The following is a 22,549-nucleotide window of genomic DNA, read 5'->3' as shown; positions in this document are numbered from 1 at the left end:
AGTGATGGGTCAGGGAAATTATACCACTATATCTGTTAACAGTTTCCATTTATCAAATCATCCACATCCCCTTTTTGTCTCAACATTGTTTCTAAACAAGGCAAGGCCTACTCCTTTCCTCTTAGGTTCCTTCACTGCTCATTGCATGTTTGCAGCCCATATGAAAGGAGTAAAGACAAGCAATCCAATTCTGCAACATGCACCTCAAGCCCTGCTCACTAGTATATCCTTTGGATGGAAAGCTTCTCACAAGAACCACAAGGACCTGCAAAAATAGCAATCATTATTCACTTAACATCATTCCTGTGAAAAGGAATTGCTCTCCTCCAGCCCACCTGTGGCCATGCAGAATAGAAATTATATTGGCTGAACAAGCAGCTATTTGTAAGGAAAGATTCCAATCTTTTAACTTCAAACTGGAGTACTTTGTATAACTAATGGGCTGGCAGAGAAAAGTTCAGTCAGTTTGCCACCTATAGTGGCAGGCTGAATGGTTCCTACCATTGCCATTAAATTGTCAGCATCTTAAATTGACAATTTAATGGCAAAGCTCATTGCAATGTCTCTCCAAACAATATAAGACACATTATTGTGCAGGCAGATCTTCTCTAATGGACTACTCACTGCCTAGTGACAAAACCTAGGAGTGGAGCACTAACCAGTAACTCTGTTTAGGAGGGAACACCATACTAGCTATTCTTGAGATATATCCTAAGAAAAAAAGAGATGTGCAGACAACAACTATTTTCAACCTGGCTTGGTTTGGATGCATATGTTCCAATAGTGTCTCTCTCAGTAATAACCAACTAGATTTTTCTTTTCCTTTGTCCTGAATCTCATCATACAGGACATATATAGAACTGCTATAAAATTGCTTCCATCAGTAGAATTGGGATGGGGAATATTCTCGCCTCCACAATGCCTCCTAAAAATCTGTTCTTAGTACTTAGAGTAAAGGAGACAAACAAAACATATCACTATATGACTAAATCAGTTATTTTTCATACATTGGTTTGTGTAGGAAGTAAAGGCTCTGAAACTGTCTTGGTATTAAATTTAGCTTCCCTGGCAAAGACCCTGTGAATATCTTTGGCACAAAAAAGAGGAAAGCTCTGTAGAAAATTTAGTAATACAGTACATCTTAAGCATTTCCATATATGAGGCTTCAGTCACCTTTGAGACTATCACATTACTTATATGAGAATGCCTGGCTGTTGTTAATGCAAAATAGATGCTGAGGAATTAGCAATGGAAATAAGTGCTCTGATCAAAATGGGATTGCATTTTACACTGATTCAAGCAGGAATCATGAAAGGGTCAAGTATGATAAAATTCCTTCAGACTGTCCTTCATCATTTAGGTCAAAAAATGGGCCTGGGGGGAAAAAATCTTAAAGAGACATAAGAGAAAAGGAAATTAGGAACAAGCACCGTTTCTACTGCTAAATCTGTAAGCATAGAGTTTGGAATCCAGTATCACTGTGCCTCATGTGCAGAAAAGTTAGGAAGATGAACTGCATGGATTTCATGCCCTGTTGTCATAGGGCTTGGCATGGAAGCCCTAGATATAGTGCCAAAGACCTAAAGCTATGCCTGCCAAAGAGGAACGCATCTGAGCAAAGTTAATTATCTTTTGTAAGAGATGACAGTAGTCAGTATTTTTCCAGATTATCAGTTGAGTAAAGATATAAGATTGTTAAGCAAATCCATTTCTGCTTCACTTGTAAAATACTACAAATAATGACTGTGCATGAGAGTGGACAATGAGTTTGTTGATTGCCACATTAACTTTGAAACAAGTGTGTATGCTTCAATCACAGCTGATCAAAACTCTTGTGTTATATCTTTTGTTCAGTGCCCAGATGCTGTGATAATATAATACAAAATTAAGGTCATGAGAGAGAGAAAAACTAAAAATGGAAACAGCCAAGTTTTATTTACAATTATTAGTAAATAAGGACATACGGGGCACAGAATCCTAAGAATATGCCAACAGCAAGCTTGCACCCACATTCACATTTCTTTTCTGTCCTGAACTCCCTGGTAGTTTTGGGCAGTCTGCTCCAACTCCAATCCTATTCAACATTGCAACAATGTGTAAACAGAGGGAGTAATCTAGCCCAGTGGGTCTCAAACTGTGGGGCAAGACTCCTGGGAGGATAAAAGAGTTGCTCATGGGCAGTGCAAAAATTTTCCTGGAGGGGAAAAGAAAGGCAAGGAGGATGCTTGGAGTCTCTGCCTGACGTGGGATGAACAGAGCTATGTTAAAATACAAATATACATAAACGTATGAATGAAAATATGCACACCAAACAAAAATATTATTCATATACTACATCAAGTGTGTGTGGGGAGCAATGTCCAGATGTAAAAGTAAAGGGGGTCACTCTGTAAATGCTTTGTAACTCTATAACATTAGGAGGAACTTCCTGACAGTAAGGGCTGTCCGACAGTGGAACAAACTCCCTCAGAGTGTAGTGGAGTCTCCTTCCTCGGAGGTCTTTAAGCAGAGGCTGGATGGCCATCTGTCAGGGATGCTTTGATATGGATTTCCTGCATGGCAAAATGGGGTTGGACTGGATGGCCCTTGTGATTTATTCTAACTCTATGATTTTGTGCTCTCTTTGTAGGAACATTGATAAATGAAAAGGCCAACTCTAAACATGAAGCCTCTCCTCACAATCAGAAACCCTAGGTGTTTCAGGGTCCTGAATTATTTGGAAGTGGAGACTTTCTTTTTCATACTATCATTCTCCATGTGCAGAGAGTGACACAGTAGAGAGTACAGTAAGCCTATTCCCTCTGCTCATGTATCCCAGTTACCTCCCATATTGAAGTCAGAATGATCTGCCCCATAATGATTAATGAGGTAAATCATTCTAAAATCTGATATTCCAGGGCTCAGGGAATATGGAAACAGACAACAGATATGTAGGGCTTCACTATGGTACTCTGTATGAGGCCTATATTTTACTATGATTAGTCATATGAGTATGTATATTCTAGAGGAAGGGTGACTAAGAAGATTAGCATACTGTTTTTAACCCGATTTATCACCAATGGGATAAATTCAAATTGAATTTGAAAAGTGGTTTGTTATCACACTCAGCTGGAGCTGAGCAAGTGCAACTCAGCTGCAGCCTGGACCTTAGCCACACTTAGCCAGAGGCTTTTCAAAAATGGGAGTTTGCTGTTTTTGAAAAGCTTCTGGTTAAGTGTGGCTGGGGTCCAGGCTGCAGACAGGTTGCACTCGTCGGCCCCAGCTGAGTGCGATAATACCCACTTTTCAATTTAAAGTCAACTTTATCCCATTGGGGATAAGTCAAATTAAATGTAGTGCACTAATCTCCTAACCTGCAGATGTCCAGATATTGTTGGACTGTAACTCCCACAATCCTTCAGTGCTAGATACAGTATGTTGGCAAGGGTTGATGTAAATTATAGTCCAACAACATGTAGAAAAGTTCATGGCTGTAATCAAAAATAGTTTCTGAAAGAAAATCCTTATGAATATTGGCCCAATTTAAGCTCTGGAAAAATAAAAAAATGTACTTGTGAGATTTCCTTATCCTCAAGGATCTAGCAGGCCATAAATCTAAACAAACATCCTGTCATTCAGCTTTGTCATTCACAGGCCTCTTCAATCCCCATTTACCAAAAAACGATTTTAAAGCAAAATGAGAGTGTGTGTAGCTTTAATAACTAGTAAAATTACGACATATTTTAAAAGGAAGTTTGGCTGTGTGCAAATCCCCATGTTCCAGAAAGCAAGTCTGCTCATCTCTTTCAATAACTGTACCCGTCATGGTATGACTGATGGCTAAACACAGAGCACATTAATAAACTGACCTCCACTCTCGAAGTTGCAGCTGTGGCCTTGGGCAATACTGAAGCAATGCTTGTACCTTTTCCCTTCTTGATCAGTGAAATAAATGAATCAAATAAGAACTGAGGAAAGTAAACAAAATGCATATCAGTTTCCAAAAGAAAAGTACAATCATTTTATAAATAAAAACAGGGGTGGGAATATGTTGAGCATAATGAACCAAAGTCTTCTTATCTGTAGTGCAACTGTAATGCTACCAGTTGTATCATGCTGGTTTACGTATTTCTTTACATATTTACAAAATTACTACATATTTCTCACTGTGGTGATAGGGGCTCCTGGTCATCAGGAAAACTTGTCAAAGAAATTATAATGATGGTACACAGCTCCAAGGTAAATATGTTACACGTAGGCCTGTTACAGACTGCCAAAATAAAGCTGCTTCTGGTCTCTTTGGAGGTATGTTATTTAAATGATGCATGGGTCCTAAGAGTCCGGAGGTCGCGCCAAAGCCACACTCCATTCCTAAGCACTGGAGTGCTGCTTTGGTGCAGCTTCCGGATTCTTAGGATGCATGCATCATTTAAACAGCATACCTCCAAAGAGACCCGAAGCAGCTTTATTTTGGCAGTCTGTAACAGGCCTTAGTATGTTTGGGCATGTTTACACCAGCTTTGCCTTCTGGGAGACAAAAGCAGGAGATCACTTGCTTTCCTGTGAGAACCTACACTCACATGCCATGCTTTGAGGTGCAGTGGGGCAGGAGAAGAGAGAATTTTCTGGGATTTTCTTTGTCCAGGACCTCAGTACTTATTGCTTTGGTCTTGAGAGCAAACCTTGATCTCAGTCTACAGGATCTAGCCACTATTCATGCCTAGAAAAACTGCTGGCCAATGGGGCAGGTCTTATAACCTTGGAGACCCTGTCTAATATTGAGCCATGAGGGAACTACCAGACCGCTGAAGAACTTCTGAAAATTTCTCTCTCTGTCAAACACTGGTTGCATCTGTTACTCACCAATGCAGGAGTAGCTGTGTTAGCCATTTAGCAAATTCAAGCAAAAATCCACTAAACAGTGATACCTTTATTAGCCAACTGAAATGCACAATATACAATAATCAATAAAGATTATTTTGTTTTAGTGCATACAATCTTAGATCTTTTAACCAGCCTGGCATTGGTTCCAGTCCCAGCTCAGAACACTCACCTTGTATAAAGATCCTGAGTACAAGAGAAACATGGCAAAATAATAATGCCACATTTTGCTTGGCAATGAGGACACTCTACTGTAGAATTGCTGATATTTAGGGGCCATTCAGACTACCTTTTACCCCAGATCAGAACCCGGATTAACCACAGGAAGTTCATATTGGCCCCGATCCTTTCACAAGTGAAAACGAGGCTTTTACACCCATTCAGGGGCAAATGCTCCTTGGCGCGGGTCTTTTGAAAGCGGAGAAAAAGCTGTATCTTTTGGGGGGGAAATGGGTTCCATCAATATGAACTTGTCCCCGATCATGATCGGGTCAAGTTCAAGGTAGGGATTAGGTCAGAGGGAGGGCAGAGGGTGGAACATACCTCCCCTTCATCGGGGTGAAGGAGGAGGAGGAGGAGAAGGAAGGAGCCTTGGAGAAAGGGTGCCAAGAGAATCGGGGTGATAGAGGAGTAGGAGAAGGATGGAGCCGGAGGAAGGGTGCCAAGGGCAATCGGGGTGATGGAGCAGGAGGAGGAGGAGGGAGCCGGAGGAAGGGTATCAAGGGCAATTGGGGTGACGGAGCAGGAGAAGGATGGAACTGGAGGAAGGGTGCCAAGGGCAATCGGGGTGGCGGAGCAGGAGGAGGAGGAGGAAGGAGCCGGAAGAAGGGTCAAGTTCAGGGGAGACATGGTCAGAGGGAGGGCAGAGAATGGAACAAGCCTCCCTCTCACACCAGGCAGCTTTCTCTCTCTCTTTTTATTTTTTATTTTTGACAGACTATGCAAATTATTTTTGGGTGATATTTGTGCAACATTTCCCTTTCATTTCCTCTTGCTCCTGTAACGGCAGCCTCACTTTGTAAGAGGCTTATTATTATTATTATTATTATTATTATTATTATTTGTTTAAAATGCAAATGCTTCAGTGCGAATGTTACAAATGTTTACTTTTCAGTTTGGCAAATTGATACACAAGTGAATGCTTTTGCTACACACAACACACACCCCTGGAGGTTTTTAAATTTGACAGAATATATGCACTCTGCTGCCAGTTTTCTTTTTAAAGGAAGCACCCATTCTGTTGGCCAGTTGCTGTAGTAAACGTCACCTTTGACAAAAGCGGAAGTGAATTTGATTGATAGCAAAGGAGCCTTCATTTTAAACTGATACCGCAAATGTGAACTCTCCGCAAAGAGCTGCAATGGCATTCAAGGGTAAATAACCCCGATTAAGGTAAATGATAGTGGGCACTTGCTTCCGGAGGGATTCGGGAGAGGGGGATCCAAATCTGCCCAGTTCCATCCAGGGCAAATAGCTGAGTGGGAGTGGTGCCTAAGAAAGAGAATCTTGACCTATGGTGCTTAAAGAGATTTCTGGTCCTCATAGTATGTAAGCATTCTTGAAGCATGCAGTCCCTCCCTGCAGAGCCCCATGTCCCCAGTGAAGGACACATGAAGCTCCTGTGTTGGGGCTTCTTTAGACACATCAATGAATGGATAAGACACATAGGCGGGATACAGACCGCCACTTTGCGGCGGTCTGCCGCCACCGCCAGTAGGTCCGCGGGGGAGCCGGAGCCTTCAGACGGCCCGACTCCCGCGCGGACCGAAAAAAGAAGCTCCAAAATGGAGCTTCTTTTCAAGTCGCGTTTGCGACGTAGCGAGGCGCCAGGGGCGCGCTCGCTACGTCACAACGCCCGCGACGCGTACGGACGCTCAGCGTCCGATACGCAAAGATGGCGCCGGCCATGTAGAAGGGCCGGCGCCATCTTGTACGGACGGAGTCCGTACTAGGCACAGGGGCGTCTATAAGAGACGCCCCTTTTTTAAAATGGGACGTCCTCCGGACGTCCCAAAGGGCTGTATAGAAAGCCCCATAGTCAGGGAAGCACTGTGCTGTCATGGAGAGCTGGTGCTCCAAAACATCAAGAGATTGGGGTGAGTAAAGCCCCCCCCCAAAAAAAAAACCTCAGTAGACATTGTTTCCACCTGTTATTACCTGTGCTCTTATCATGGCACTGAGTCATATTTCCTTACATCAGGGTTGTGCAACTTGTGACCCCAGAGAGCAACACTCATTATTCTTTACTTTTGACTAGTCTGGCTGATGATGGAAACTGCAATCCAGCAGCATCTAGTGGACCCTGCTCTAGATAGAGAACCTTGACTCAAACAACTGTTTACTGTGGGCTCTTGGTATCTGCTGGGGTTTGGTTCCAGGACCCCCTGTAGATAGCAAAATCAATGGATACTTAAGTCCTGTGGTGTAGTAAAATGGTGTGCCTTATATCAGATATCAAAAATCAAGGTTTACTTTTTGGATTTTTAAACAATATATATTTCAGGCCACGGATAGTTGAATCCCTGGATGCAGAATTCCTTGGATACAGAGTGCTGACTGTATAACCCTTAAAAATATCTTTCACAGAAAAAGCACCTAATCAGGCAAACTCAAATGCAGGCTTTTGCAAAGATATTAACATACTGTACTGAGTCGGTTTGCATAAATTCTGTTGTTACTATCTTAAGCACAGGATTTGAGAGGTTTTAGTGCAACAACCTAACAAGATTATCCCTCTGAAATTTGCTGATTTAGTATCACTAGAACTCTTTTTAATTAGGTTGTGAGCCTCATAAATCTAATTAATAATTAACCTAATTAATAGATGCACTCTCTGTATTGTACCCCAAACACAAGGAACAACCAAGACTTTAAGAAGCTTAAGGAATACATCTGTGACAATTTGTAGAAGAATCTTAACAGATCCACAGGAGGACGGCCTACTGATTTATAACAGAAGCTGGTGTAGAAAACATGTGTACATCCTTGCAACTGAAAATTGACTTTTTTTCTCCTTAGTGTGTTCCATGGAAAGAATGTTCAAACTTTATTGAGGACCTACATTTAAAATGCCAATTACTTTAAGCAAACAGACAAGCAGTTATTGCCCAGCTTTTGTTCTCTAGGTTATTAAACAGGAGTAATAATAAGCTATCTCATATTGTTAAGAAAAGTTGTTACACCCATCCTGAATCTCATCAGAGTCTTCCCTGCTGTTTAATAGACACAATTTGGAAAAGTTAGGGCTGCACAAATAGCACGTTCAGGGGTGGCTCTGTGCTGCCCATGGAAGCACTGGGCTGGGGACGTAGCAGCCGCATACCACACCCCCAACCCGGTGCAAACAGAAGCCATAAAACACAGCTCCTATTTGCACCCTAGAAGAGCCACCATAAGGGCTGCAGTACACCCTTATGATGCCCCTCATGTGCAGCACCATTTGGATGCTGCACTTGACAGACGTCATCATGGTGTGCCCCATCTGGACAGGCATGTGCCAAAATGGAGCCCGGGGCACGTGGTAGGGTTTCTTAGCATGTAAACATTCAGCCCCCATGCAACCCTAATTTGGGCCCAGGCCAGCACAAAGTGCTGGTCTGTCCAGGCCCTTACTTTTTTTTACTATAACTCTCAAGAATCCCCCAGTCTTGACAGCCCTGTCGGTTGAAGGATTCAGGGAGATGCTGCTCCTTAGAAGTAATCTTATTCCCACATATGTCTTTGCAACTCCTTAGGGGAAAGCAACAGAGGGAGGTGGTTGCAAGGGGAACAGCAGAGGAGAAGAAGGGTTAAACACCCACATCATGATCCACTCCCCCTAAGTTTCACACTCTTGCCCTCTCTAGCAGTGGCAGGGATTCCCAGACCTAAATTCAGCCCTAAGGGTTAGTGCTGTCTGCACAATGTGTACATAAATATTTGGCTTCCAGCTTCTGTCTTTAAAGGAATGGATCACTGGAAATGACTAAAAGGAAACCTGCAGGGTGCTTTTTCAGTTCTTTGGAAGAACCTGATTATTCAGTTTGCCATGTAAACTTCTTGCTACTAGTAAATTTTATTCTATGCTTAGTTTTAACCAAGAAAATAAATAAAAAAATAATTGCCATGTTTTCTTTTGTTTTTTTGTAAACTATAATTTCTATTTATTTCTGGTGAATATTAGATATTTTGTCTAAGGTTAGGTGTGCCCTCTTTTTTTCTTGTTACAAATTCAGATGCTGTTTGTAGTCGCAGTCCCTAAACTGCTCCACACATTGCTGTTGGGATTGCCTTGAGAAGTCACAGACAGGGGATTAAGCTTCATTTTCAAATATGAGAACAAGAAAATGTGCGTGGGAATTCATTTACATAGCTCTACAACTTCAGTAATATAACAGTATTCAAAATGTATTCAGAAGATAATAGATCTTCTATTAAAGGAAGAAAAAATAGCCTTTCAGTAATACAGAGCATTTTCATTTCCATAAATTATGCAGATCAGGTTTTGGGCCCAGTCTTGTCTGTGTGTGTGTGTGTGTGTGTGTGTGTGTGAGAGAGAGAGAGAGAGAGAGAGAGAGAGAGAGTATACCATAAGTCACCTGTCAACTTAACTTATGGCAACCCCAAGAATTTCCTAGGGTTTACTTAGGCAAGAAATAGTCGGAGGTGGTTTTGCAAGTTCCTTCCTCACAAACCAATCAATTCAGGTCACTTCCTTTTAGGAAGTTTCTTACACAAAGAGATTCTCGTGCTACTATCCGGTCCCCCATCTCCCTAATCTCCCTACTCTCTGAACTTTCTTCAGAAAGATGGTGAGATAAAGATTTCTTCTTTTGCTTGAACTATTCATTAGCTAGGTTAGGGCGTAGCCTCTATGCATACATAGATTCAAGCCATTAGTAAACGTTTGTTTTTAAACTGCAAGCTTCCTGTGTTGTCTTTGAGTCAGTCTCAGTTCTTAGAGAAGCATTGTTAGGCAAGGACACATTTCAGCTACCCTGCTGATTTAAGACTCTAACAGGCTTGGCTTTGATATTTTTGATATTTTCGTTTCCTTAACAAAGACTGAAGCCTTAAGAAACTTGAATCTCCAACAACATTCATTGGCAAACTCACATCCAAATACTAACCAAGTCTGATCCTGCTTAGCTTCCAAGATCAGATGTGATCTGGTGCCTTTGAAAATTCTACTGATGAACTTAATACAAAATGTCTCACAGAACTCTGAGCACAGCAAGAACTAGAGCTTGGAAAGTTGCCCTTTGTGGGGATAATTCCTGTAATTTCCCAACCAGCCCTGCTAATGGCCATGTTGGCTGGGGATTCTGGAATTATATTTATGTATTCATTCATTCATTCATTCATTCATTCTTATCCCGCTTTTCTCCCAAGCTCACTCTAGCCACAGATTCTGCATCCATGGATTCAAGCATCCACAGCTTGCACATATTTTAAAAAAAGAAGAAGAAGAAATCCAAAAAGCAAACCTTTATTTTGCCATTTTAGATGAGGGTCACCATTTTACTATCCCACTGAATATAATGGGGACCCACTGTAATTCCTAGCCAGTATGACCAATTGTCAGCAATAATGTAATTTGTAATTCAATATATAGGGCACTTGAGTTTATGAGAGGCTGGCCTAAGAGAACAACCTGATATGGTATGTTGCCTTTTGAGTTGTCCATGGGGTTTTTACAGAAACATTTGGCTGACCACTGTTAGAACAAGGGTATAGAAGAACCATTGGTCTTATTCATTGTCACTAGAAATGGTAAATCTCAATTTTTTTCACAGATGTTGAGAACAGTGAAACAGTTTTGTGTCACGTAGCTTCGAGACACTCAAGAATTTTTTCTTACAACAAGAATCTGAGCTACTTTTCCAGGAACGTTGTGCAGTTTTCTTAGAAAACTACAGTAGCTTGTTCTGAGTACGGTGCAGCTTTTATTATGGAAAGGACTATTTTTGGGCAGCTGCATGTATATTTTGTGTAGGTTTTGACTACAAAGTTGCACAGTTTTGCAAACTTTTGTGCAGTTTTCAAAAACTACAATTTATATTGTGCTGGGAACCAAAAAATTCTCCCAATTTGTGGCAGCTTTTAATGTGCCATTTTTCTTCCCACATTTTTTACTTGAGGGGCCAGGAATTCCAAATTCAACCTCAGTCAGGAAACTGATGAATTTCGATCCCTACTTATGATCCTTTTTTTACTTTCTTTATAGATTGGCTATGCCAGATCGAACTGCTAACACATGCTTAATATCCAGAACTTGGGAAATTAATGTTTTATGGACTACCAGAATTGAGTAGCCATCATAGTCACTTTCTACATTGGCTGTAGCCTACAAGATAACTATTCCAAACATTTTTCAATGGTTCAATTAATCCCAAACATTTGTCATTCAATGCACCAGTGGTGGCTGACTACAAAGAACTTGGGGCAAAGAAAAATCTGCTAGTAGGTTTGTCACTGTACAAGATGTAGCTGTTACTTTTTCCGTCTTTTTTTAATACTGTGCTGCTTTCCACCATTTTGAACCTGTTAACATTTGTATTTAGTCGTTAAATACACCTCATGAATTCCTTCAACATGTCCTAAATCTCCATGTATTTTATCAAAATCACAGTACCTCTGTGTCTGTTGGTCCTGGATTGCCATCTGGGTAGAACTGTGCTGTGAACACCGGCTTGCTCTCATGCATAATTCCCTGCAGAGGTTTTTAGAAAGAGGTTACTCAGGAGTTTCTGGGAACAAGAAGATTATTAAAGTGCTACTTAGACCAACCTTAATAGCAAGCTAGGTTAAAAGGGCTGATATGATAAGAGATAGACATGAAACATGCACATTCGAGGTGATTTTTCAAACAGTGTTTTATTCGGTGCTTGGGAAAGTTAACTTTGTTGAAAATAATTCCTAGAATCTGCTAGCCAGTAAGGCCACCAGTCATGCTGGCTAACAAATTCTGGGAGCTGTCATTCGAAAAAGTTACTTTTCCAGGCTCTGGTTTTGCCCACTAAACTGCTCGGCAGCTCATTTTCTGGAGGCCACAGCATCTGTGGAATTCACTGACGTCCACATGTCTTCTGGAAAGGGATTTAGCTGAATTCACTTCATAACAACAGTCATGCTATTGTTCAGATTTAACAGAGAGACAGGAACTGCCTGTGGCAAATTTGGTAAGCAGTATATGGGGACCACATATCAGTGGACAGCTTGAACTGGCAGTGGCTGAGACAAGGGACTAGGCTTGATAGTACCACCTCTCTCTCTCTCTCTCAGACAGACAGACAGACAGACAGACACACACACACACACATACACACACACATTCCCCACTCCTACACATACATCCTTCACATACCAACCTTTCCTCCTACTCATACACATATTAATTGGGAAAGAATGGTGTTCTCAGAGATATCTTTTGGTCCATATGTGTTTGATGCCCCTCCCTGTTTGGACATTGGGCTTCCACTGATACTGATTCTCTACATCATGTTTCCCCAACTCATCAAACAGTTTTTTGATGGGCTGGGTGTACATGTTTTTCTTGGAGAAAAAGTATTCGTGGTAATAATTCTCCTCATGCATCAGACTGGGGGTGAGGGATAAGGGATGGGAAGAATATTCAAAAATATTTGTAAAATATCCTGGATTAAGAATCTTCACCGTTTGGGGCTTATTCTGTACAAAATTCAAGCACAGCTTTTACCTACATGTGGTTTTTTTCCACAGAATAAATGCAAAATCAAAGATTTTCTCACAGTGGGGAAAAACTGCTAAAATTACTCATTGCTTCCTTCAAGAACAAAATTAGCAAGCAATTATATCACTAATGGAAGGAAAATTACTGCGAAGGGAAGAAGTCAGAAAAGAAGGGAGAATTCAGCACCATTGGTTTCCTCACTTATGTAGGCTGCATTAAAAGACTCTGAGCACTGTGGCTTCCCAGTGAAGTGTATTCATGCCAATGATGTTCCTTGTATAACTAATCCATATTCCTAAATGATACATCCTGATGAGTCTGAAGATACGTGCATGGTGCAATTGTTTATATATTATGCTGAAATCTACAAGTCTAATGGCATCATGGGAGTGGGGTGAGTGAAAAAAAAATGTGTGTGTGTGTGTGTGTGTGTGTGAGAGAGAGAGAGAGAGAGAGAGAGAGAGAGAATATGCACCCATGTACCTAGAAAAAGCTTTTATTGGTTTCTACGAGGGGATATATACCGTGAAGAAAGCTGTCACTGCTGTACTTGTAACTTACTGTATATTGTCATGTATAACTCTAGAAATTTTAGTCAAAAATCGACCCTCCAAAAACTTTGTCAGCTTATCCACAAGTCAATACAGTAGGACCTCAGTATCCCTGGACTTACCATCCATGGATTTGAGTATCTTCAATGGCAAGCCCGCATTATCCCCAGTGATGGTGCGTGCATATAGCTGTACCACCTTTGGGGACAATGGGACTGAAGCCTGCCTTCCTTCCTTCCTTCCTTCCTTCCTTCCTTCCTCTCTCCCCCCTCTCTCCCCTCCGAGGTTTCTTCCCTGGTCTTGGCTTCAAGAGCAGTTCAGAGGTCGAGGCTGGAGCCCCATTGGCTGGAAGGAGCTGAAGTCGGGCCAGGGCTTGGGTCTCGGAATCCTCCCCAGGCCCAATACCCAAAATGGAACCTCCAGGCTCCAAGACCCAAACCTGGCTCTGGTTCCAGCTCCCTCTGGCCAACAGGGCTCCAGCCTCTGCCTCCAAACTATCCCCAAAGCTAGGTCTGGGGAAGAATCCTCAGAAGGGAGGAAGAGGGGGGAAGGGAGGACTTCAGTCCCATTGTCCTCAATGGTGACGTGGCTGTGTGGGATCAATGGGAATTGAGCAGCCGTAGATTTTGGTACCCGGGGTCAGAACTGACACCACATGGATACCAAGGGCTGACTGTATTTTAACTCTTTAAAAAAAAAAGGAAGAAGAAGGCACAACCAGATCCTTCTTTGAGTAGAGTGCTGAAAGGCAAAAGTTTAGTCTGTTCCAGGAGAACCTAAAAAAAGCCCCAACCTCCCCACCTCTCTGCCATGGCACCACCTCTGGCCTTTCTGAATGCCTGAGTGGAAAAATGGAAGAAGCAGCAGCTCTGATGTTTCCATTCAAAGAAGCATCAAGACAGTAGACATGTGCACATTTTCTTAGTCCTGGTCACCTCACACATTGCACAGCCACATTTAGCTCAGTTCCATGCTCATCCTTTCAATCTTTATAGTGAACACAAAGAATTTTGCAAGTTCTTTGGCATCATATTCCTTTGCTTTGTCCTTTACATCCTTTCTTACTTGCCCTGAAATTTTACCCTCAACATATCCAAGGATTATATCAAAATCCATAATTTTGGGCCCCAAACCTGCCCTCAGCTTATACATAAGGTCAACATATACACGCATGTATATGGTATACATAAATCCTTGAAGCACAGGGGCCTAACACAGGACAGTGCAGCACAGCAGAATACATAAGTAAAAAATAACAGAAGTAATAATTATAATCTGGGGCAGGTTTACAGTTAGAGGAACATCGCAGTATGTTAACTATTTTACACAGTATGCTACTTATTTTATTTTGTAAGAGGCATCTACTCCCATTTTTGGGAAAAGAGCTGAGAATAAATAAATCCTCCTTCTATTCAAATCTGTTGTGACAGTGGGACTACCAAGGGGAAGGGTAGGTATATCCTCCAACCACTAAACCTACCATCCAATCTGAGTGCTATTACTGTGAAGTCATATATCCACCCAGTCCACTATCTAGAATTAGTCTTCTTTTTTAAAAAAATTCACTTCAATTCTCCAACTTACAAAGGACCCCTGGTAGAAGCTGATCTGAATAACTGCTACCTTTCATATTTTCAAAGGGAGAACAGTCCTTTCTTCTTTGTGCTGGCATGCCTTGCTGTAGTAGTGTCTCTTTCCATCAGGCACAATCTAACTTAATTATTAACCTCACAGACAGTGGTTCCCATCATGTCTAGAAACATCTTTCTCTCTTTCTCCTCTGCATCATTCTCTCTCTCGATCTCTTTTGCTCTCTCCTAAACATATAGCTCAAAGAAAAGGATGAACTCATACTACTTTGTGATTTTCAGTTGGTCGTAAGAAAGGTATTTCTCTGATATTCTTGTATGGAATAAATTCAGTAAATCATCCAAAAATTATTCAAAGGGAATTAGTTCAGGGAGTGGGGGTAGGAACACACATAAGAATCCCTGAGGTTGACATTCTAGATTGTAGGCAAAGCAGATGCAAGCACATTATTTTCAAGCACCTGAGCAGGGTATAGTTCATCTTCCCTGTCTCATCAAATTCTTCACAGGTACCCAGAGAGAGGGAGTTTTACCTCATTTGTCTGATCATTCGCATTCACAAATAGAGGCTTCCAGCCAGGAGGGAGGGAGCTGCTGTCAATTGCATAGCCATGATTCTGAGCAGTAATGAAAGCCTGTCCATTTATCATGTTCACAACTGGTTGGTTCTGTCCTCTGAAAAGAGACAGGTGAATAGAAAGAGATGGGGAGAAGGAATGTTTTGGAGAGCAAATGGGGGATTGTGAAGGGCAAGGGAAGAAGACAACAATGAATAATATAGAGGGGCAAGAAAAAGGAACACACTGGACGGTTCAGTATCATACTGTGGGTAGATAAAGAAAAGGTTAAGGCTAAAGTAAAGTTACCTCTTCAAATCAAACAAGAACATTCTAGTTGAGAGGCAGCAGTATTCCATGTCATCATGATTTATGTTTGGTGATGGTGAGGTTCAGAGCATTTCTGCTACACAGTTATTGCCTATGATAGGATGTGTTCCACACTTGACAACAGACACTAAGTTTGCACATAATACAATGACATGATTGTTGCCACTGTATGGAGATTTTTAGTTGTAATCCCACTTCAATCCGTTGGGAGAAGCAGGAAAATACAAATAAACTTATTATTATTATTATTCAAAGAAAATAAACAATTTGGGACCCACAAAACAGTGTTACTTTAGTCATGATTACTTCTACATCAGGACCGTTTTAAGAATCATATTTCTGCAGCAAAGGAAGCAAAAATAAGGGCAGAATCTGTAAGTAGGAAACTACTCATAAATGCTGCAAGGGCTTATTTCTGAATAAAAGATTAGATCTTGGACATGAGCATAAACATTACTGGACAATATAGATGACAATATGGAGTCACTGTTTAATTTTGTGCATCAATGATGGTCTTCATTTCCCAACATCCTTGACTATTACCTCTGCTGGCCAAGGCTGATGGGTATTGTAACCAAATACATCTGGAGAGTAACAATAACCCACCCTTTTTATAGAACAATATCACTGAATAGTTCTCATGGCTAACAATTTTCTCCAGTGCTCAATTCAAAGATTAGTATCATTTAGCAAAGTCGTCAGCAACTTTAGTTAGTAGCTTCCTGCTTGTAACTTCTGCTCTTGGTCTTGCTTACTGTTCAGCATGACAGCAGAAGCATTATGCATAAAAATAGCTCTGCCTTCAGCTGTGGGACAACCCCCTGGAAGTCCTACTCTGGCACCCAGTGACACCTGATGTGGGAATGCCACTGTGTTTGGGCACTCTGTCTCAAAAAGGTTTGCCCATCACTGGTCTAGGACAAGTCACCAAGAAGGTTATCTCTCATTTCCTCATCAAACATACTTCCAAAGTTCATGCGAGTGAGGAAAGGACCCTTCCTGCAGCCAAAGACTTATATGAAAGAACATGGTATTTCAGGGCATGTAGGACACCCTTTCCTCTTTGTTAGCTGTTCTGTCCTAGCACTATCCATTTTTTTCTATCAACATGTGTACCTTCTCAATTAATTCTTTTCCTACAGTACTCATAGCAATGAAGGTGTTTTGGACTGCAGCTCCTACCAGATCTAGCCAGCCTACAGTGAACAATAATGTTTCTTGCATCCAACAACATCTGGAGGGCCACAAATTACTTATACCTGCTGTACAGCAATTTCATAATGCTAGTAAAAATGGTGACAATAGCCATACCTTCCCCCCACCCTGCTAAATATGGAAACTAGCATTTTTCTGTTCCAAAAGGCTGGTGTGACATCAAAGGATGAGAAACAATCATTCATCTTCATTGTTGCACCTAACGTCCACATGTGAGATGTACATAAAGCAGAAGCTATGCAGGGGTAACTGTGTTGGCCATTTAACAAATCCAAACAAAAGGCCATCAGTGACAAAACAGAAAGGTCACCCTACCTGTTGGCCATTGGCATTTTGTAGGATGAGGCCCCAGCTGCCAGTCCAGTGATTAGACTCCCCAAGCTGGTCCCAAACAAAGGTTCCTGACGGTTATTCTCTAGGACCTGGAAGTCAAAGGATTCTGATCAACAGTAACTATGAATTTGGTTCTATACAAATTAGTCTTTACCTGTACAAATAAGATTGCTTTCTTTCTGGTTACATTCAATATTCTAGATTGATTTTAAAATTGTATTTAAAAAAATTTAATACATGAAAGGAAATTTACTAACTTCCTTTTAAAACCAGATTAGAACTTTCTCTTCTTCTTTTTTTTAAGACAGTATAGGGAGATATCCTAGCTGTGCAACTTTTTCTCATAAAGAGCAATAGGAAAATCTGCACCTAATGGATGTAGATGCACTCTCATGATAAAGGCACAAGAGTTTCTATAATCAACATGGCAAGCAATCCTAATTTAAAGTAGTCTGAGTCTTCCCCCTGCGTCAAATTTCAGATTGTGAGAGCTGCAATTTAAAGGGCCCAGAATTCAATGCTGCATAACAGCTGGTAAAAGATGTTTCTCAGCAGATCCAGGAGGAGGTAACTGCCCTTCCTGCAACAGGATTTTCTCCTTCTTCCTATTGTCCATTCCCTTGCTATTCTAAACTCTAGCCTTCTGGAGCAGTTATTCAGAATGCTCAAGGACCGTGTGGGCAACAGAAACTCTGCTTCCTGGTTCCATTGATGGACCTCCTTTCGACAGTAGATGTGCACCATTGGATCATGACCAAGGAATGACACATCCCCAAATTATGAATGACTACAATGCCATGAGAGAGGTGTAGGATAGCCACACCCTCCACATGAGGGAAGTGTAGGGCAGCAAGAGACTGATATGGCCAAAGCATATATTCTACCTTCTTGACATTCTCAATTAGTTCTTGAGCTTGGGTTGGATCACCAGGACCACCAGAAATAAAAAGTCCATCGTAGTCCATTCCAGTGAAATCATGATTCCAAGGAACCAGATGCACTTCAGCACCTCTCTGACAAGAAAGCAAAAAGTGAGGAATGAAAAGGGGATTAGGTAACAAAATGTAACTCCATGAAACTATTCAGTGCAACCTATCAGGTTTTCATTGAGTTACCTTATGCCATGCTGTCTTATCTTGACCTAACTTATAGGGTTGTTGTGACAATATAATAGGAAGGGAGAGAGGAGGACTAACAGGGTTGGAGTTTAAGTTAACTGATGGACTGTATCATCCATATGACTCTGGCCCTGTACACACTGGCCATTAAGGCTGACATAGGTGCGGAATCAAGGCAATGCATGCCCGAGTCCACCTCCCAGAGTGCCCTGATGCCTCATACCACTCCACACAATGCGCAGTGTCATGGCACTCCTCCATATGCAATGCAGCTATGGTGCCCTTTCGAGAGTGCAAAAAGGAGCTGTTTTTTGCACTCCTTTTCATGCCCTTGAAAGGCCGGATTAGGGTTGCAGCGTGAAGTTGCTGCGACCCAATACAGTGTGAAAAGGGGCACCCTTCAGGAGTGGTCTGTAGAGCCCCTCTGTCTGTATTTTGAGATCTTCCAGGGAGGCTTCTCTTTCTGTCCCACCACTTTCACGGGTCCAGTACATCTGGTGGGAAAATAAGGGAAGAGGGCCTTCTCGATAGCTGTTCCCAGACTATGAAACTCCCTTCCTATAGAAGCTAGACTGGTGCCATCCTTGCTATTCTTCTAAAGACAAGTGAAGACCTTTCTATTTTGGCAGGCCTTTGAGAAAGGGAGAACAGGCCTTTCATAATGTTTTGTATTGACTATATTTGATATTTTCCTTTTTTAATGGTCATGCTATTAATTGCTTTTATTACAATGATAGTTTAATTTTATTTTTAACTTTTGGTTGGGTAATTTTTTTAGCTGTATCTGTTTTAACATTTGTAAGCTGCTTTGATTTGTTGTACTGGAGAAAAGGCAGTGTGTGAATAGGAGTACTAATAACATACTCCATTGTAGCAATAATAATAATAATAATAATAATAATAATAATAATAATATAACAATAAATAATAATATCAGAATATGGGAGAACCACATTCAAATCCATGGACTCTCCTTGATGCTTACTGCCTAGACTCAAGCACTTAACTTAAACTTAAGAGACCTGGTTGTACCAACAACCAGGAGTGAATGCCCCTGAAGATGAAGGTTCCATTTGGCCATTGACAGAGCCATTGACTCCTTCATTAATTTATTCCATTAATTAATTAATTACATCTGTGCCCCCACTTTCTACCATCTTATGGCTCTCCCCGTCCCACTTTATTTTCACAACCCTGTTAAATTAGGTCAGAATGAAATAGATTGCTGTAAGATTATCTAGCAAGGAGTTTAGGAACTGGTCATGCTAGCTAAGTGATTCTGGAATTGTATTCCATAAGTGTCTCTTTTCCAGGTTCTGCAGTGCTACAGACTACCACAATGTAAGGGAATATTCTCTAAGAAATAAGAAAGCAAGTATTTCAACTTAGTTGGACATGTTCCAAGCCAATTTATTAAATATAAGGAAAAAGCCATTTTTTTAAAAAAATTACCTTTACTAGCAAACGAATAGCATTCTGCTTTAATCCACAGTCCACAGCTACAATTTTCAATGGATTGCCTTTGCCATATACTTTGACTTCCTGTTGAGATGTTAAGACAAAAGGGGGGAAATCATGGTGGTCTGTCATTTATTGCTTTATTACATGCACAGTGAGGCTTGAATCAGAGTAAGGCAGGTTAAAACACCCAAAGGAAAGCATCTGCATCACTCCTAAATTAATTTAGTTTAGGAACATCCTGGAACTTTTTGTGAGTGATTGGGACTTCAGTGGGGCATAGAGAGCAGCCGAGAAACAGTGAACATGATAACAGGGTAAGGTTATTGTCAAAGCAGCCTCCCCATAACAGCAGTCTTGCTCACCATTGCCAGATTGTGGTGGCCCTACAGAAAATTGCTGGAGTGAGTGGGGGGAGAAGGGAATAAATCCTTTTTGCCCACCTTACCAATCTTCAGCATGATCGCTTTGGGGAAAATTAAAATTACTGGAATAATGTTAAAGCCAATTAGTAGATAGCTAAAGATATACACATCTTCAGCCCCCAGCAACTCATCAGATGTCAAGGGTGACGCTTTAAATTCTGTCCACTCTGCTTTAAAGTTTCCCTTTGCACCACACAGCATGCATAAGCTCTGGAGTCTATGCTCTGCAGATTTCCTCAACAAAGTGTCATCTATCCATTCCATCGAGGGAGGAAAAACCACTTCAGTTTCCTATAAGTTTGGTGTTGTCAGATGAGCAGAAAACAAAACAATATCTCAAACACTTTTTCACTCTTTCTACCACCTTAAGCCCTGCACCTGCCCTTCTGAAGTTTTGCAAGTTTCTTACTTGGGGACACTCTACAATGTGTGCATCTGAATTTTTCATTAACCCAGAGAGGAAAGAAGTAGATCCTCTTTAGCGCAATTTAACTGTAAAGCTGCCAAGCACAAAATACACTTGAAAAATGACTTGTACAAAAATCCATCAACCTACCCTTCTGATATTTTGCAGATTGCTTCCCTTGGGTGACCTCTGTTTTGTTTTTCTATTTGATACAGATTTCCCCACTTCACCTCATCCCACCTCAAAAATCTCAAAAGAATAAACAAATCAATTTTTGGAAACCTCCAAAGACTACTGTTACACAGAGTCTCTTGTATTTATTTGTCCAAAATTCAATATGCTTGGTCTTATTTTATCCATTTATGACTTACTGAACTTTCAAAAAAAGAAAACACATCCCATTTAATTATTTATGGCAAGCTCACAAATAATCAAATCTGCAAACATTCAACCTGCAGAAGTTGAGGTTTCACTATAAGCAGCTGTCTTTAGCTTTCACTAGGAAGGTATGAAGCTTTACATTTCTTAAATGAGATTCTGTTTGAAGTCTAATCAGATAGCCTCTGATCCAGTTCAAGTTCAAGACAAAGTGGGCTGTTTTCCAGATCTCTGGCTTGTGAGTCTGAACCAAATCTTGTAGGTTAGTTTCTATCCTGTCTTTCTCTCAAGATGGGATTCAAGGTGGCTTATATTCTGTCTTGGAATGTAGGACAATGTGTATCATTTTCTAGAGCAGTGATTCCCAAAGTGGGTGGAAAGATAAGGGGGCAGCAAGGGGTCCTTCCTCAAAGTGTTGGTGTGAAAGAAAGACAAGGGGAACCAGCAGCCTTTAGGACCATGGTGGGCATGAGACTTGAATGAAACATTTTTTCAGGGTCCCTTGAAACCACCATGAATCCTCACTGATCATTTAGTGTGGTGGCATCTCCTGCTCTTTGCCTGCTGACATGAGCTCACTGCCTTACCTGTATTTTCACTGGTGGTGGCAGGAACGGCTGAGAAACCAACCAAGGCTTGGTTGCAGGACACCACTTTTATGGCTCAGAGTGGCACCATTTTGGGGCAGAATGACTGACTACAAGGAGTTAGAGGATGTGGCAGTGTGGGACAAGTGGCAACACAAAGGAGCTTTCAGATTTGGGACCCTGCTTAAGCTTTGTGAACTTTGCTGGGACTTGGCTGGTAGTTGAAGCTGCACTGCTGCCCCTGGTATTTTTCATCACACAGGCTGAGAGAAGATGTAACAGAAGAAGCAGTGTGTGTTTGTGTGTGTGTGCGTGCGCGCGTGTGTTCATGCGTGCGTGTGTGTGCATGTGTGCACGTGTGTGTGTGTGGAGGGGGGACAGAGCCATGTCTCTGGTGAAGGAGAGACAGAAGTATCTGGGATCGATTCTTGGCATAAGTCCTTCATCTTGGAGCAACTCCTGTAGTTAAAATCTCTTCCTGTCTCCATCCATTCCAGTCTCCAGTCCATAGCATGTGGCCTCTGTAAACCCCCTACACATACTCACACTGGCTGCATCCCAATCTCCCCTGATAAAGAAGGATTGAGAGTCCTTCTTCACTGAGGAGATGCTTCTCCCTTTGCACCCAATCACCTTGGGCGCAGCAACTGAGCAGCTGGCAAGGCCTCTTGTCCACATTGGCCTTTGCCAGTGGCATAGGTGAGAGGCTTCTCAGTTGTTGTTCAGTCAGCTGCTTAGTTGCTGCTTCCAAGGTGACCAGGTTCAAAGGAAGAAGTGACAGATATTGGCAGTTTTGAATTCACAGCAGAACAGTAGACCTAATACAGTGCACCCTTGCTTTACACGGGGGATCCATTCCAGACTCCCCCGCATAAAGCAAATACTTTCTGTGCTTGAGCCCCATTTAAATGAATGGGGCTCGTGCATGCAGCAGTGCAGCGGCGGGCACACACCCCATTAGTCCCTATGGGATGCACTGTCCCTTCTCCCCGCTCGGCTTTCAGCATATACTGAAAGCCGCGTATGACACGGGCGCACTGTATAGTAATATG

General features: G+C 41.6%; 1 protein-coding gene across 6 annotated transcripts in view; it reads right to left on the bottom strand.

Moving 5' to 3' along the window:
- Positions 1-22,549, bottom strand: part of CPS1 (carbamoyl-phosphate synthase 1) — a 189,272-nt gene that overhangs the window by 116,874 nt on the left and 49,849 nt on the right. For all 6 annotated transcript variants that reach the window (XM_042446998.1, XM_042446996.1, XM_042446994.1 and 3 more), the window contains 6 exons: positions 19,696-19,785; positions 18,010-18,138; positions 17,108-17,214; positions 15,224-15,365; positions 11,474-11,551; positions 3,849-3,947 (listed from right to left, as the gene is read on the bottom strand). In XM_042446998.1, the coding sequence (XP_042302932.1) occupies positions 3,849-3,947; positions 11,474-11,551; positions 15,224-15,365; positions 17,108-17,214; positions 18,010-18,138; positions 19,696-19,785 (645 nt within the window). The remainder of the gene's footprint in view (positions 1-3,848; positions 3,948-11,473; positions 11,552-15,223; positions 15,366-17,107; positions 17,215-18,009; positions 18,139-19,695; positions 19,786-22,549) is intronic.

Source organism: Sceloporus undulatus, chromosome 1, assembly GCF_019175285.1.
Source record: "Sceloporus undulatus isolate JIND9_A2432 ecotype Alabama chromosome 1, SceUnd_v1.1, whole genome shotgun sequence".
NCBI classification, from domain to species: Eukaryota; Metazoa; Chordata; class Lepidosauria; order Squamata; family Phrynosomatidae; genus Sceloporus; species Sceloporus undulatus.
This window is presented reverse-complemented; position numbering and strand designations above follow the sequence as displayed.